The following is a 17,554-nucleotide window of genomic DNA, read 5'->3' as shown; positions in this document are numbered from 1 at the left end:
ACAGAACAATAACCCCAACTGTCCCTGCTCCCCAGAGCTGTTCTCCGCTCCTTTCATTGTCCCTCAACCTGCCTCTCCACGTCACGATTCCACGAACCTAACAGAGGAGCATCTGTGTCCAGATGCTCAAACACTAGAGTCTCCTCCATCTCCGTTCGATTTGGTGGTGGATGACCAGCAACCCACCCTCATCGACGATGATGTGACACAGTTGCCGTCAGGGCATCCAGTTGACCGGCGCATTGTGCGGGAGGAGGAGATGAGACAGGAGTTGGAAGAGGAAGTGGTGGATGATGAGGACACTGACCCGACCTGGACAGGGGGGATGTCAAGCGGGGAAAGTAGTGTGGATGTTGAGGCAAGTGCAGCACCAAAAAGGGTAGCTAGAGGCAGAGGCAGAGGTCAGCAGCTTAGGCGAAGCCAGGCCACACCCGGAATCTCCCAAGATGTTCCAGTTCGTACCCAGCCCCGAAAAACTCCCACCTCGAGGGCACGTTTCTCGAAGGTGTGGAGTTTTTTCAAGGAATGCGCCGAGGACAAATATAGTGTTGTCTGCACAATTTGCCTCTCGAAATTGATTAGGGGCTCTGAGAAGAGCAACCTGTCCACCACTTCAATGCGCCGTCATTTGGAATCCAAGCACTGGAATCAGTGGCAGGCAGCAACGGCAGGACAAAGGCCGCCTGCCGTTCACGCCACTGCCACTGCCTCTGCCACTGCCTCTGCCACTGCCACTGCTGACTGTGCTGGCGATGCACTCCAGAGGACGAGCCAGGACACCACTTCATCTGCCTCCGCCACTTTGTTGACTTCTCCCTCATCCTCCCCTGTTCCTGTCTTATCTCCTTCTCCTGCACCATCAAAGGCACCATCAGGCGCTTCTTTACAACAACCCACCATCTCTCAGACATTGGAGCGGCGGCAGAAATACACTGCTAACCACCCACACGCGCAAGCCTTGAACGCCAACATCGCTAAACTGCTGGCCCAGGAGATGTTGGCGTTCCGGCTTGTTGAAACTCCCGCCTTCCTGGACCTGATGGCAACTGCGGCACCTCGCTATGCCGTCCCTAGCCGTCACTACTTCTCCCGGTGTGCCGTCCCCGCCTTGCACCAGCACGTGTCACTCAACATCAGGCGGGCCCTTAGTTCCGCGCTTTGCACAAAGGTCCACTTGACCACCGACGCGTGGACAAGTGCATGCGGACAGGGACGCTACATTTCACTGACGGCACACTGGGTGAATGTAGTTGAGGCTGGGACTGCTTCCCAAACTGGCTCGGTGTACCTCGTCTCCCCGCCTAACATTCCTGGCAGGGACACGAGAAGAACACCCCCCTCCTCCTCCTCCTCTACCGCCTCCTCCTCCGCCACCGCCTCCTCCTCCGCCACCGCCTCCTCCTCCGCTGTTAGATTGACCCCAGCTACGAGTTGGAAACGTTGCAGCACTGGCGTTGGTAGACGTCAGCAGGCTGTGCTGAAGCTGATCAGCTTGGGGGACAGACAGCACACTGCCTCCAAGGTGAGGGATGCCCTCCTCGATGAGACGGCAATATGGTTTGAGCCGCTGCACCTGGGCCCAGGCATGGTCGTTTGTGATAACGGCCGGAACCTGGTAGCAGCTCTGGAGCTTGCCGGACTCCAACATGTTCCATGCCTGGCCCACGTCTTCAACCTAGTGGTGCAACGTTTCCTAAAGAGCTACCCCAATGTTCCAGAGCTACTGGTGAAAGTGCGGCGCATGTGCGCCCACTTTCGCAAGTCGACAGTAGCCGCTGCTAGCTTAAAATCTCTCCAGCAACGCCTGCATGTGCCACAACACCGGCTTTTGTGCGACGTCCCCACACGCTGGAACTCAACGTTTCAGATGTTGAATAGAGTGGTTGAGCAGCAGAGACCTTTGATGGAATACCAGCTACAAAACCCTAGGGTGCCACAAAGTCAGCTGCCTCAGTTTCTCATCCATGAGTGGCCATGGATGAGAGACCTTTGTGACATCCTACGGGTGTTTGAGGAGTCCACAAGGAGGGTGAGCTCTGAGGATGCGATGGTGAGCCTTACAATCCCGCTCTTGTGTGTTCTGAGAGAATCCCTGATTGACATCAGGGATAACTCAGATCACACAGAGGAGTCAGGGATAGCATCCGATCCGTCACAGCTGGAGAGTAGGTCCACACATCTGTCCGCTTCATCGCGTTTAGTGGAGGAGGAGGAGGAGGAGGAGGAGGAAGAAGAGTTGTCCGATGATGTGATGGTGATACAGGAGGCTTCCGGGCAACTTCGAATCGTCCCAATGTTGCAGCGCGGATGGGTAGACATGGAGGATGAGGAGGAAATGGAGATTGAACTTTCCGGTGGGGCCAGAGGAGTCATGCCAACTAACACTGTGGCAGACATGGCTGAGTTCATGTTGGGGTGCTTTACAACCGACAAGCGTATTGTCAAAATCATGGAGGACAACCAGTACTGGATCTTTGCTATCCTTGACCCCTGGTATAAAAACAACATCTCGTCTTTTATTCCGGTAGAGGGGAGGGCCAATCGCATCAATGCTTGCCACAGGCAATTGGTGCAGAATATGATGGAGATGTTTCCAGCATGTGACGTTGGCGGCAGGGAGGACAGTTCCTCCAGTAGGCGACCAAGTTCTCACCGGTCCACACAAACGAGGGGCACACTGTCTAAGGTCTGGGACACCTTGATGGCACCCCCTCGCCAAAGTGCCGCCACAGAGGGTCCTAGTGTCACCAGGCGTGAGAAGTATAGGCGCATGTTGCGGGAATACCTTTCCGACCACAGCCCTGTCCTCTCCGACCCCTCTGCGCCCTACACGTATTGGGTGTCGAAGTTGGACCTGTGGCTTGAACTTGCCCTATATGCCTTGGAGGTGCTGTCCTGTCCTGCCGCCAGCGTCCTATCTGAGAGGGTGTTCAGTGCAGCCGGTGGCATCATCACTGACAAGCGCACCCGTCTGTCAGCTGAGAGTGCCGACCGGCTCACTTTGATAAAAATGAACCACCACTGGATAGAGCCTTCATTTTTGTGCCCACCTGTGTAAAGCACCCCAACATGAAACTCCATGTCTGTACTCAACCTCTCCAATTCCTCCGCATCCTCATACTCATCCACCATAAGCGTTGCACAATTCTGCTAATACTAGGCTCCCTCCAACATGATTTCCCCCAACTCTGCTGGTTAGAGGCTCCCTCCACCCTGATTTCCACCAACTCTGCTGGTTAGAGGCTCCCTCCACCCTGCTTTCCCACAACTCTGCTGGTTAGAGGCTCCCTCCACCATGAATTGGTCCAAACTGGGGTTTTTAGAGGCTCCCTCCACCATGAATTGGTCCAAACTGGGGTTTTTAGAGGCTCCCTCCACCATGAATTTGCCCAAACTGGGCTGTTTAGAGGCTCCCTCCACCATGAATTGGTCCAAATTGGGGTTTTTAGAGGCTCCCTCCACCATGAATTTGCCCAAACTGGGCTGGTTAGAGGCTCCCTCCACCATGAATTGGTCCAAACTGGGCTGGTTAGAGGCTCCCTCCACCATGAATTGGTCCAAATTGGGGTTTTTAGAGGCTCCCTCCACCATGAATTGGTCCAAACTGGGCTGTTTAGAGGCTCCCTCCACCATGAATTGGTCCAAACTGGGGTTTTTAGAGGCTCCCTCCACCATGAATTGGTCCAAACTGGGCTGGTTAGAGGCTCCCTCCACCATGAATTGGTCCAAACTGGGTTTTTTAGAGGCTCCCTCCACCATGAATTGGTCCAAACTGGGGTTTTTAGAGGCTCCCTCCACCATGAATTGGTCCAAACTGGGGTTTTTAGAGGCTCCCTCCACCATGAATTGGTCCAAACTGGGGTTTTTAGAGGCTCCCTCCACCATGAATTTGCCCAAACTGGGCTGTTTAGAGGCTCCCTCCACCATGAATTGGTCCAAACTGGGTTTTTTAGAGGCTCCCTCCACCATGAATTGGTCCAAACTGGGGTTTTTAGAGGCTCCCTCCACCATGAATTGGTCCAAACTGGGCTGTTTAGAGGCTCCCTCCACCATGAATTGGTCCAAATTGGGGTTTTTAGAGGCTCCCTCCACCATGAATTGGTCCAAATTGGGGTTTTTAGAGGCTCCCTCCACCATGAATTGGTCCAAACTGGGGTTTTTAGAGGCTCCCTCCACCATGAATTTGCCCAAACTGGGCTGTTTAGAGGCTCCCTCCAGCATGAATTGGTCCAAACTGGGGTTTTTAGAGGCTCCCTCCACCATGAATTGGTCCAAACTGGGGTTTTTAGAGGCTCCCTCCACCATGAATTGGTCCAAACTGGGGTTTTTAGAGGCTCCCTCCACCATGAATTGGTCCAAACTGGGCTGGTTAGAGGCTCCCTCCACCATGAATTTGCCCAAACTGGGCTGTTTAGAGGCTCCCTCCACCATGAATTGGTCCAAACTGGGCTGGTTAGAGGCTCCCTCCACCATGAATTGGTCCAAACTGGGTTTTTTAGAGGCTCCCTCCACCATGAATTGGTCCAAACTGGGGTTTTTAGAGGCTCCCTCCACCATGAATTGGTCCAAACTGGGGTTTTTAGAGGCTCCCTCCACCATGAATTGGTCCAAACTGGGGTTTTTAGAGGCTCCCTCCACCATGAATTTGCCCAAACTGGGCTGTTTAGAGGCTTCCTCCACCATGAATTGGTCCAAACTGGGTTTTTTAGAGGCTCCCTCCACCATGAATTGGTCCAAACTGGGGTTTTTAGAGGCTCCCTCCACCATGAATTGGTCCAAACTGGGGTTTTTAGAGGCTCCCTCCACCATGAATTTGCCCAAACTGGGCTGTTTAGAGGCTCCCTCCACCATGAATTGGTCCAAATTGGGGTTTTTAGAGGCTCCCTCCACCATGAATTTGCCCAAACTGGGCTGGTTAGAGGCTCCCTCCACCATGAATTGGTCCAAACTGGGGTTTTTAGAGGCTCCCTCCACCATGAATTTGCCCAAACTGGGCTGTTTAGAGGCTCCCTCCACCATGAATTTGCCCAAACTGGGCTGTTTAGAGGCTCCCTCCACCATGAATTGGTCCAAACTGGGGTTTTTAGAGGCTCCCTCCACCATGAATTGGTCCAAACTGGGGGTTTTTAGAGGCTCCCTCCACCATGAATTTGCCCAAACTGGGCTGTTTAGAGGCTCCCTCCACCATGAATTGGTCCAAACTGGGGTTTTTAGAGGCTCCCTCCACCATGAATTGGTCCAAACTGGGGTTTTTAGAGGCTCCCTCCACCATGAATTTGCCCAAACTCTGCTGGTTAGAGGCTCAATCCACCCTGATTTTCAAAACAAATGTTGGTGCCAACCTCAACTTACTACAAGGGCCAAATTCACTGCTGGTGACAAGCTCTCCTCACTGCAAGTGCCAAATACACATGTTTCAAGGTGTTTTCCTACTGTCAGAGAGGTGGTATTGAGTGTGTAAAGTGTGTAGTTGTTAGGCTGTGATGTTGGGGTAATAGAGGGTCTTTGGTGTGTTAGATGCCCCCAGACATGCTTCCCCTGCTGTCCCAGTGTCATTCCAGAGGTGTTGGCATCATTTCCTGGGGTGTCATAGTGGACTTGGTGACCCTCCAGACACGGATTTGGGTTTCCCCCTTAACGAGTATATGTTCCCCATAGACTATAATGGGGTTCGAAACCCGTTCGAACACACGAACAGTGAGCGGCTGTTCGATTCGAATTTCGAACCTCGAACATTTTAGTGTTCGCTCATCTCTAGTTTTGTGGCTTCCTCCATTTCTTCCGCTGAGGAAACTTCATCCACTATGTGGAGGTCTTCCAGAGGGGGGAGGGACACCTGGTGGGACTCCACCCGCGGTCTTTTGGCTAGGTGCGTAATAGACTCCTTCACCTCCCTCATAGACTGTTCCACAAACTCTTTGACCCAGCCGACAACATCCCGGAGAGGTGTGTCCTCAGATGGAGGGGCCTCTGCAACCACAGCAGCACTGATATTCATAGCATCAGGCAAAGAGATCTTGCACTTCCCGCAGGCTAAGTGCTTGCGCTTGGAGGTTGACTTTCTCCTGGGATCCACAGAGGAGGAAGAGGAGGACATGTAGAAAAACAAAATATAGGTTAAAAACCAACCAAGAATAAGTACCCCCCATTCCCGAGCTACCTACGGCAGATGCACCACAAAGGTAGCTTCAAAGCTTGCTAGCAAAGCAACACCAGTAGGCAAAGCTTGTGCACAGATGTGGACAAGCATAGCTCTGAGGACAAGGGAGGTTTAAATAACGTGAGAAATGAGAGGGCGGGGCCAACCAAGACTCCGTCCCCTAACCCTCCGAACTTCCTGGCCCACGGCACAAAACAAGACAGCTGGGGGAGGAGAGGAGGATATGAAGGGTAAATTAAGGAAACCCCTCAGTCCGGAGGTAGGGAGAACAGAAATAGTGCTCCCATCGAGAGCAGGGGAAGAGCCGCGCCGCATCGCTACTGCACATGCGCGGGCTCAACTCAGAAGTAGAAGCCGACGTATGGGCAATCAGCGCCCGACCGGAACCTGCCGGGGCACAGGAATTCCACATGGAGGTGGATAACAGGAAGGTTCCCCCCCCCCCCCCCCGCGCGACAGTAGCCGCTGCGGCGGAGAAGAACCAGAGGGACCGCACAACAGCAGCATGAAGCCCCTAAGCTCCAGACTCCCCCGGGGGGAGAGAAGGGAGATGCCAGTGACAGGTAAGAGATGTGGGGGAGAGGCAGAGATACCTTCCCCCCACACCTGTCCAGTCACACAGGACAGAAAAAAAACACAGGGGGGAGGAGGTCTCTCGGCCTCTTATAGGGGAAAGTTCTGTTAGCTAATTAAAAGTTCCACCTGTCCTAACAGCACACAGGGGCAGGAATAGCCCATCTTGTGCTGCTGTTGGGCGTAGGGGGAATACAATTTTATTGGCCCCTCTGAAATACAATAAAAAACTAAAAATTAAAATCACCCCCCCTTTCCCTAGATTTGAAATAAAAGTAAACAAAATGGAATTACTAAAAAGTACATCTGTGTTATTGGCTTCTTGGCGGATATACCTCATGGACTAATGTCCTGGCCTGTTCTTGATTTATGTGTTATGTTTCATTGTTCTCTGTTTTATATTTTTCTTGAAAATCTTGATAAATTTTGATTAAACATAAAGTACATTTCACCCTGAAAAAAAGATGCATCCCTGTACACGGAAATATAAAAAATGTTATGGGTGAATATGGCAACTCTAAGAAATGTTTTTTTAAGTTTTTTTTTCCAGAATTTTTTTAAGGATTTAAAACATTAAAAAAAACCTATAGGATACAGGTGACATGGCATTTTGGCTGTTCAGTGAACGTCGTAAAAATAAAACCCGTAAGAAAGACACACAAATGCAGTTTTTCTTCAATTTGACCCTATTCTGAATTTTTTTCACCTTTCCAGTACACTGTACAATACAAAATAAATACAATTTGTCCTGCAAACATTAAGCCATAATATGGCTCTGTGAACGGCAAAATAACGAAGTTATGAGGATTGGAAGGCAGGGAATTAAAAATGAACATGAAAAAAATGACTTTGGAGGGAAAGTGTTAATTAACCTTAAAGCATCTCAAGGATGCTATCTATACTGCTAGCTTAAGTAAATTAAAGTGTTTCTCTAAATACATAGCTTTATCAATGCTGCTTTGTTTGCCTGCTATGTGAATTTATTTGCCCCATTTGTACATCGTTTCCATGGAGCCGAACCCTGTCTGATAAGATATGACAAATGACCAGTGACTGCTCTCTGGAAGGGAGCGAACCTGAGTGCTCTCACTGTTATCTACAGCTTTGCTAACTGCAGTTTGCTGACAAAGTGTCTGTTATCTCTCTATCTAAAAACACAGAGTCTGTTCTCTCCTGCAGCTTGTATGTTTGTTTTTCTCTCAAATTACCTTGCATAATATTTGATCAGCATTTATATTAGATTTTATCAATCATAATAAATAATCTCTCATAGTACAGTCAAAGTCTATATTGTGATACTTCATAGTGTCATGTTCAGCAAGGTGGTGTCAGCTTTTTGGAAAACTAGCTGTTTCTACAATGACCCTAATTTAGGTCACAATTTAGGCGCAGCCTCTATAGTAAATTTCCTCCAATGTGGCATACCTTATGTCCATTCCTTTCCACTAAGCCACACCCCCTTGTCAAGCACAGAACAAAAAGTGTTTAAAACACTGTAAACATGCTTCACATATTTGCAGCAGAATCCTGCCTGCCCTGTTTGATAAAGAACTCAGGCAATTTTAGATATGAATTATGACCAAATGCTTTGTTTTCTGAGTTTCTGCTGTAATATAAATCTTTGCAGTTGATATTTCAACAACTCAGGCAGGATGGCTAAAAAAGGTAAAGTAATCTTAATGCTTGTGTATTGCAAAATAAAGTACTTACTGGATTTCGAACATCAGGTAATGTAATCCACAAAGGAAATACAATGGGTAGCACAGCAAGGTACACCGCTCTTTTACGCTTTTTAGCAGGCCATGCTAAGGTTAGAGGATGGTCACCTTCATCACCAGCTTCTGCACTTGTCACCTGAGGAGGAATTAGCATATAAAATAGTATGTTAAGACAGAAGAGAGAAACTTTTTTGGGGACTCATTTTCATGGAAATATTATTTCTCTATTATATCAATAGTTGTTAAAACATGATGCCAAATTATAGACATAACATGATGAGTACACTTTAACATATTGTATATATATATATATATATATATATATATATATATATATATATATATATATACACTCACTGGCCACTTTATTAGGTACACCATGCTAGTAACGGGTTGGACCCCCTTTTGCCTTCAGAACTGCCTCAATTCTTCGTGGCATAGATACAACAAGGTGCTGGAAGCATTCCTCAGAGATTTTAGTTCATATTGACATGATGGCATCACACAGTTGCCGCAGATTTGTCGGCTGCACATCCATGATGCGAATCTCCCGTTCCACCACATCCCAAAGATGCTCTATTGGATTGAGATCTGGTGACTGTGGAGGCCATTGGAGTACAGTGAACTCATTGTCATGTTCAAGAAACCAGTCTGAGATGATTCCAGCTTTATGACATGGCGCATTATCCTGCTGAAAGTAGCCATCAGATGTTGGGTACATTGTGGTCATAAAGGGGTGGACATGGTCAGCAACAATACTCAGGTAGGCTTTGGCATTGCAACGATGCTCAATTGGTACCAAGGGGCCCAAAGAGTGCCAAGAAAATATTCCCCACACCATGACACCACCACCACCAGCCTGAACCGTTGATACAAGGCAGGATGGATCCATGCTTTCATGTTGTTGACGCCAAATTCTGACCCTACCATCCGAATGTCGCAGCAGAAATCGAGACTCATCAGACCAGGCAACGTTTTTCCAATCTTCAATTGTCCAATTTGGATGAGCTTGTGCAAATTGTAGCCTCAGTTTCCTGTTCTTAGCTGAAAGGAGTGGCACCCGGTGTGGTCTTCTGCTGCTGTAGCCCATCTGCCTCAAAGTTCGACGTACTGTGCGTTCAGAGATGCTCTTCTGGCTACCTTAGTTGTAACGGGTGGCTATTTGAGTCACTGTTGCCTTTCTATCAGCTCGAACCAGTCTGGCCATTCTCCTCTGACCTCTGGCATCAACAACGCATTTCCGCCCACAGAACTGCCGCTCACTGGATGTTTTTTCTTTTTCGGACCATTCTCTGTAAACCCTAGAGATGGTTGTGCGTGAAAATCCCAGTAGATCAGCAGTTTCTGAAATACTCAGACCAGCCCTTCTGGCACCAACAACCATGCCACGTTCAAAGGCACTCAAATCACCTTTCTTCCCCATACTGATGCTCGGTTTGAACTGCAGGAGATTGTCTTGACCATGTCTACATGCCTAAATGCACTGAGTTGCCGCCATGTGATTGGCTGATTAGAAATTAAGTGTTAACGAGCAGTTGGACAGGTGTACCTAATAAAGTGGCCGGTGAGTGTATATATATATATATATATATATATATATATATATATATATATATTTACCTAGAACATTATTGACCCTCTTCTGTGGTAAGTAATTTTTTTTTATTGAGCATTTCTACCTGTTATCATTCAAAAAGGTCTTCTAATAATAGATGTATTATATTCATAAACTTTAGCTTGCGGAATACATAGCAGAATGACTCTCAAACTGAAAAACCTGTGGCATATGGGGAATAGGTATGCATGTAATTTTGGTTCTTTGGATAGCCAACTCATGAGCTGATACTACTTGTTGAGCTCTCTTATGTCCCCTACATGTCAGTGACTTTTCAGTAAATTTGCTATTTCATTTTTTCATTGTTAGTGCTATGTTTGTCGCAGTGCACTTATCTGTTCTGCTGTCCAAAGAATAACTGTTCCCCTTAGTACTTACATTTTTATTGTAATGACATGCAAAATAATGCAAAAATAAAAGCAAAATAAATGAAATTATAAAACAGATCCTTTTACACCTTCCCAAATGAGCCATTCTGTTTCAATTATAACTATGGGGAAACCGCAGGCGTTTCCATAGTTATAATTGACATGCTTTAACTTCTAAAACTGTGACGGTTTTGTAAATTGTGGTGTGTGCGGAAGGAGGGGGAGGATTTTGGGGTGGTCAGTGATGGTGTCTTTTTCCCTGTAAACTCCAAGTCTGGGGTGTACCCTGATATATGCTTGCACAGCTTATACATTTTCTTCTTTCTGCAACCAGTTTTGTTCTAAAGATTTGGTGATTTTTTTTTAAATTTTTTTTTTTATCTTCACATTGTACAAGCTATATTTTTTTTAAAGATTTTCTGCCAATGTGGCCATATGAGGGCTTGATTTTTGTGGAATGAGATGTAGTTTATAATGACACCATTTTGGGATGCCTAAATCTTATTGACTAATTTTTGTTAACTTTCTGGGTGGGATGTAAAAAAAATAATCATTTTTTATTTTTTTTGCCATGCAGCTTACAATACAAGAAATATGTTACCTTTATTCTATGGGTCGGTATGATTATGTAGATACCTAATTTATGATTTTTTTATGCATTACTAATTTTGTAGAATAAAATGCCATTTCGGCTGAAGCCCCACGTTGCGGAAATGCAGCTTTTTTTGTTGCAGATTTTGTTGCGGTTTTTTGAGCCATAGCCAGGAGTGGATTGAGCAGAATGGAGAAGTGTAAGGGCTTCCTATATATTTCCCATTCCTTTTGTAGCCACTCTTGGCTTTGGCTCAAAAAACTGCAGCAAATTTTGCAACAAAAAAAGCTGCGTTTCCACAAATAATTAGTTATTTTTGCCTTGCCATTTTCTGAAAGGTATAACATTTATTTTTCTGCTGGCAGAGTTGGTTGAGGGCTTTTTTTTTTTAGCAACAAGCTGTCATTTTTATTGGGATTGGGTTCAACTGACTTTACTGATCACTTTTTATTGATCATTTTGCGAGGTAAGATAGCAAAAAAACACCCCACGTTTTTTATGCATTTTTTTATATTCTTCACTGTGCGGGTTAAATAATGCTTCAGTTTTATTGTTGGGTATTTACAGATGTGGTGATACCAAATATATGTCCTGTTTTTATACTTTTTTTTCATAATAAAACAATTTATCATTTCAAAAGTGCAAAATAACAGAAATGCAAAACAAGTGAACTGACAAGTAGTGGAAGTCAGTAGACTGCATAAAAACAGGAAAAACGGGCAAAAGTAATTAGCACTAAAATCTAATTACAGAGAGATGTGGGCGGAGGGTGATGGATTGCCAGAATGTAAACATTTAGCGAGTTGGTGTGGAGAGGACCCTATCTGAAATAAATAGGAAGCGAGTTAAAGAATACTGGGAATTCTATACTGCAGTTAAAACTGTAGACAATAGGGCAGACCCTGGATGTGAGGCCTGTTGACCCAGGGTGTCCAGATCTTATCGAAGAGTGGGTGAGAATCAGAGATAGAGGTGCTGATTATTTCATGGAGCAAAACAGTATCAACTCTTCGCATAATGTCAGTTAGTGAGAGAAAAGGTTTCCTCCAATTTAGAGCGATTTCCTCCAATTGAACATCAAGATGTACTGAAATAGTTAAATTGGGCATATTTGAGTCTCACAAGTTTAATGATAAGAAGAAAAATAAGAGATGACATCAGGAATGACTGTTGAAAAAGACATTGGGACATTCTATGTGTAGCTCTCCAAAACGGTGGTCACGAGGACAGGATCACTAAATTTGGAAAGTGGAGCTAATGGCATTCCAACCTCTGAAGCAAAAAAAAAGAAGAAAAAAGCTATGTATTCTCTGACAAATCAAATAGGTCCTATGAAGGACTTTCAGTCCTTTTCAGTTCCATAAGGGTGACCTGCCAACTGCCTTTGCTAATGATAGTATAACAATCGGTCTATTGGGCAGGGGCGGAAAACATTGAAATCAATGGGTTAAAAAGCTTCCCTTTGATTTCAATGAGTTCTGCGCTTTAAACGGAACCCATTGAAGTCAATGGGAGTCTTTTTATCAGCACTGATTCTGCTGTGAGTTATCGTGGCAGAATCAGCGGTTACTCCATGTGAATACAGCCTCAAGGTCCCGCTCCTGGCCGCCATAAAATTGAACTCAGTGTCAGGGGATGGGGTATTAAACAAAACATATATAAAAGAGAAGAATCCCCTTTCTGTTGTACAAAATAAACAGAGTCTTTCAAACTAACAAAAGTGATCTAGGGATTAAGTGAGGAGAGGGAACGCAGGAAATGGAAAACCTGGGCAGTCCAAAAGTTCTCTGATGGGGACAGTGAAAATGTACCGTGTTTCCCCCGAAAATAAGATAAGATCTTACAGCAGCAGGAACAGTGGATACAACGTATCACAGCAGAGGCAGCAGCAGGCTTTCCTGCACACACGGAACATTGTACACAGTGTACAGCCGGCTACAATGTGTTTTGGGGATGTCTTACTTTCGAGTGTGTGCCTTATATTAGGCAATTCAACAAAACTTTAGGCATATCTTACTTTTGGGGGATGACTTATTTTTGGGAAAACACGGTAGTTGTTAAAAAAAATTCTTTGGTGTAGAGCCGCTGGTTAGCGAGGAAATCATGTAGGTGGTGAAACCTCCACCACAATTGAAACATGTAGTCATTCACCTTGGACTCAGCTGGAACAATAGAGGCTGCTGACATCAGGCCCAAACTAGGGCTTGTAAAGAGGTCGGGGCTACCAGTACCAATTCCAGTGCTACCCATTGAAGACAGTCAGTCTCTCTATGAATGGAACTAAGATGGGAGCCATGTAATATTTATAATCTCTTATGAAAATGCATAACTCGCTTGCAAATTCATGTCCGTTTATAAGCCCAAATAAAAGAAAAAAAATCCTTTCTGGCGGGAGGTCAGGGAGGCAGAAGTCACTGGGGTTGGAAGGGTGTGAAAAAAGTAGATGATACCAGGCAAACTAACCATTTTTACTGAGTGGATACGTCCAATCCAAGAGAGAGTGGGGCAATGCCGTGAACTAAGTTATCTTATAAGCTTTGGGATCAAGGCAAAGATTAACCCCTAGAATTGGCAGGAATTTATCTTCAGTCTAGAATCCAAAGTTTAGGGCAATCAATTTAGCACATTACAGTGACGAATTTCCAATTCAGATGAGTTGAGCTGAAGCCTTGAAAGTTGTGGGAGAAGGTATTAATCAAACTCGGGAGAGAAATTAAAGGGTTAGTGATAGTCAACAGCATATCATCTGCAAAAAGATTAGTTTTATATTTGTGATCACAAATTCACACCCCCTTAATATCAGGGTGGGAGCAAATGGCCATCACCAGTGGCTCTATCACTAGGGCAAAGAGGGCGGGGGATAAGGAGTAACCTTGCCTATTACTACACTGTATACAAATAGGTGTTAGAGAATCCATGGGAAGTTTCAGGTATGCAATAGAGTCACAATAGAGAGCACAAAGGACTTTCTGAAAGTGGCCAGTGATGTCCATAAATTTCATAAAATGGGCAAGGTACGTCCAGGAAGACTATCAGAAGCCTTTTCTATGTCCAGGACCAATAGGGAAATGGACTTACGATGACAGTTGGTCCAGTGAATAATGTTACATAGTTTTCTGATATTATCAGAGTCCTGTCTGCCAGGAATAAACCCAGTCTGGTTGAAATGGGTAAGTGACAAGTGAAAGCTATTCAGACTAGTGAGGATGGAGAAAAATGAATTTGATATCTAGATTCAGAAGCGACATTGCTCTTTAATTAGCGGTGGTAGTAGTGTCTCTCAGGCTTAGGGATAACAGTAATGGATGCACTATGCATATCCTGGCAGAATTTCCCTCACTGAAGGATATGGTTGAACATGAGAAGAAGATGTGTGTTGCGAAAACATCTTTTTTGTTACAGGTTTTACTGAAGTTCTTTGAGACAAAGCCAGGAGTGTATTAAGCAGAAGGTAGAATTATAATTACTTTACAATTTTTTTCCATTCCTTTTGTAGCCATTCTTGGCTTTGTCTCAAAAAACAATACAAAATCTGCAGGAAAAAAAAAACAGTTTTTTCCGCAACATGCGGAGGTCAGGTCCAAAATGCTTTTCATGCTAATAATATTGCCATACATGGTTGTTTAACCCCTGCCAATGGCACTTTTTGACTTCCTGACCAAGCTCAATTTTTCAAAACTGACGTGTCACTTTAAGTGGCAATAACTTTGGAACACTTTAACTTACCAAAGTGATTTTGAAATAGTTTTTTCGTAACACATTGCACTTCATGTTAGTAGTACATTTTTGTTGATATGTTTTGTGTTTAATTATGAAAAAATAGGAAATTTGGTGTAAATTTTGAAAAATATGCATTTTATAAAGTTTGAAATGATGTGCATTGCATACAGATAGTCAGGCCGCCAAAATTATATCATAAATCTCATGTCCCAGGTCTCTGCTTTATGTCGGAAACAAACTTTAGTCACCCTTTTATTTTTTACGGACATTAGAAGGTTTACAAGTGAAACAACAATATTCAAAATTTTCAAGAAATTTCTAAAACCCATTTTTTAAGGGACTAATCCAGTTATGAAGGGGTTTTGAAAGACCCTTGTATTAAAACCCCCCATAAATCACCCCATTTTCAAAGCTGCACCCCTTAAATAAGCCAAAACAACATATATCAAGTATTTCAACCTTATAAGTGCTTAGCAGGAATGAACACAAAATGGAGGTGAAATTTACACATTTGATTTTATTTTACTAATATTTTTGTTTAGCCCTAGAATTTGCACATTCACAAGGGGTTAAAGGAGAAAACGCATCCCACAATTTGTTATGCAATTTCTCCGGATTACGATAGTACCCCACTTGTGGGTGTAAACTAATATATGGACGCACAGCGAGACGCAGAAGGGAAGGCGCGCCAAGGAGCTTTTAGAGGGCAGATCTGGCTGGGATCAGTTTCAGGAACCATGTCGCATTTACAAAGCCCTAGAGGTGTCAAAACAGTGGAAACCTCTAGAAAGTGACCCCATTTTGAAAACCGCACCCCTCAAAGAATTTATCAAGTGATGTAGTGAGCATTAGTAACCCCGAAGTGAATATGTAAGCTGTGCGGAGTAAATTGGGTGCGCCAAATCCCATTCTATTTTCCCACTAGCTCAATGACACGGATGGGGAAGAGGGGCATTCTGGGGGATCAGCGCTGGTGTATTCTCTCTCATAAGCTCTAAATATGGGGTGTCTCCTGAAAAAGCTCGCACAGCTTATACATTTCCTTCTAGTCACAGCCACTTATGTCCTAATGATTTGGCGACTTTTGGAGTTTTTGTCTTTACATTGTACAAGCTAGATTTTTATTTTTATTTTCTGGCAATGTGGTCATATGAGGGCTTGGTGTTTGCAGTATTAGATGTACTTTTCAATGCCACCATATTGGGGTGCCTGTAACTTATTGACTACATTGTATTAACTCTTTCAAGGTGGGATGTAAAAGGAAACATCAATTCTGGAATTGCTTTTTAGCATTTTTTTTTTCCCGTGCAGCGTACAGCATAAGTAACATGTTACCTTTATTCTGCGGGTCGGTACAGTTACGGCGATACCTCATTTATATTATTTTTTAATGCGTTGCTATTTGTGCAGAATAAAATTCAATTTGCATCTCCATCTTCTGAATGGCATAACATTTTTATTTTTTGGTAGACAGAGCTGGTTGAGGGCTTACTTTTTGCGGGATGACCTCTGATTTTTATTGGTACCATTTTGGTTTTCATCTGACCATTTGATTACTTTTTATTGAACATTTTGTAAGGCAAAGGGGGTGAATAATCATTATTTTGTGCGGTTTTCTACGTTTTTTTTTACGATGTTCGCCATTTGGGTTAAATAATGTTTTAATTTATTGTTCAGGTTATTACGGACACGGTGATACCAAATATGTAATGTTTTTTTCTATTTTACTTTATTTTACATAATAAAACATTTTACACGGGAAAATGGGATTTTTGGGGCTTTATTTATTTCTAATTTATGTTAAACTTATTTAAACTTTTTTCTTTTTTATAACTTTTTTTTTCTATCCCCATGTTGGATTGAAGCAGTGATCTGCTGATCTCTGCTTCACTAGAGGTACGCTGCAATACACGTGTTACACGTGTATTGCAGAGTACAGGAAGCTCTCATCCCCGTGCACACGCACGGGGCTGACAGCTTCCATTTTAGCAGGATCAACCAGATACATGGAGGGGACGGCATGAGGCAGACCCGGGGTCACTGATCAGACCCTGGGCTGCCCACTACCAACACCGGCACCCCCCGAAACCGGCTCGGGGGGTGCCAATCGGCACAATTATGTACTGAAACCCCTGAGATGCTGGCGGTCATGTTTGACCGCTGGCATCTCAGGGACTAACACCTGCGATCGAACCCGGTTCCGACCGCGGGTGTTACAGGGCACTGTCAGCCGTATGTTACGGCTGACACCCGTAGGGCATGGTGCGCACACAGTTTCTGTTCAGTTTCGGTTTGCAGGAAGTCCTTCCTGGCAGCACCGTATTATTACGGCGGATGTCGGGAAGGGGTTAATAGGAGAAGCAAAATATTTTTTGGTCATGAATTGATGAAATGTTGTAGAGATCTTTTTTTTTTTTTTTTTTTTTTTTTTTACAGATAAGCAAATCATACTGCAAGTGCACCATAGGCAAACCCTACTTGCCAGACTTGCTTACAGATAGTTTATACACAAGCAGAAACTGAAAGTATCAGCCATAGCTAAATGGGTAGCATTAGGGACTAATTCTATAGAAGAACCAGAGCCTTTGCAGCTGTCTATAGGCAAATCTAGAAAATCATGCTCTGCCCCTAAGGGCTGATTTGCATATCTATAAAAACTACTATTGGTTGGTTTTGGTTTGAACCTTACAGATGCCCTTTGAAAACTATGTTCATCTTATTATTTTTATCCTAAGAATACAGATCGTCTTGAACAAGGTCTTTTTTGCCTGCCTATGTGTTTCCATGGTGACATACTACAGGGGGAGC

The 17,554-nt window shown here is 44.5% G+C and overlaps 1 protein-coding gene across 3 annotated transcripts in view; it reads right to left on the bottom strand.

Annotated features, from left to right (window-relative positions):
- SLC24A2 (solute carrier family 24 member 2) overlaps positions 1–17,554 on the bottom strand; it is a 148,665-nt gene that overhangs the window by 17,113 nt on the left and 113,998 nt on the right. For all 3 annotated transcript variants that reach the window (XM_075280017.1, XM_075280037.1, XM_075280026.1), the window contains one exon: positions 8,444–8,587. In XM_075280017.1, the coding sequence (XP_075136118.1) occupies positions 8,444–8,587 (144 nt within the window). The remainder of the gene's footprint in view (positions 1–8,443; positions 8,588–17,554) is intronic.

The sequence above is a fragment of the Leptodactylus fuscus genome, chromosome 1, assembly GCF_031893055.1.
Source record: "Leptodactylus fuscus isolate aLepFus1 chromosome 1, aLepFus1.hap2, whole genome shotgun sequence".
Classification (NCBI taxonomy): Eukaryota; Metazoa; Chordata; class Amphibia; order Anura; family Leptodactylidae; genus Leptodactylus; species Leptodactylus fuscus.
Note: the sequence above shows the minus strand (reverse complement) of the source record. Positions and strands in the feature narration are given on the sequence as shown.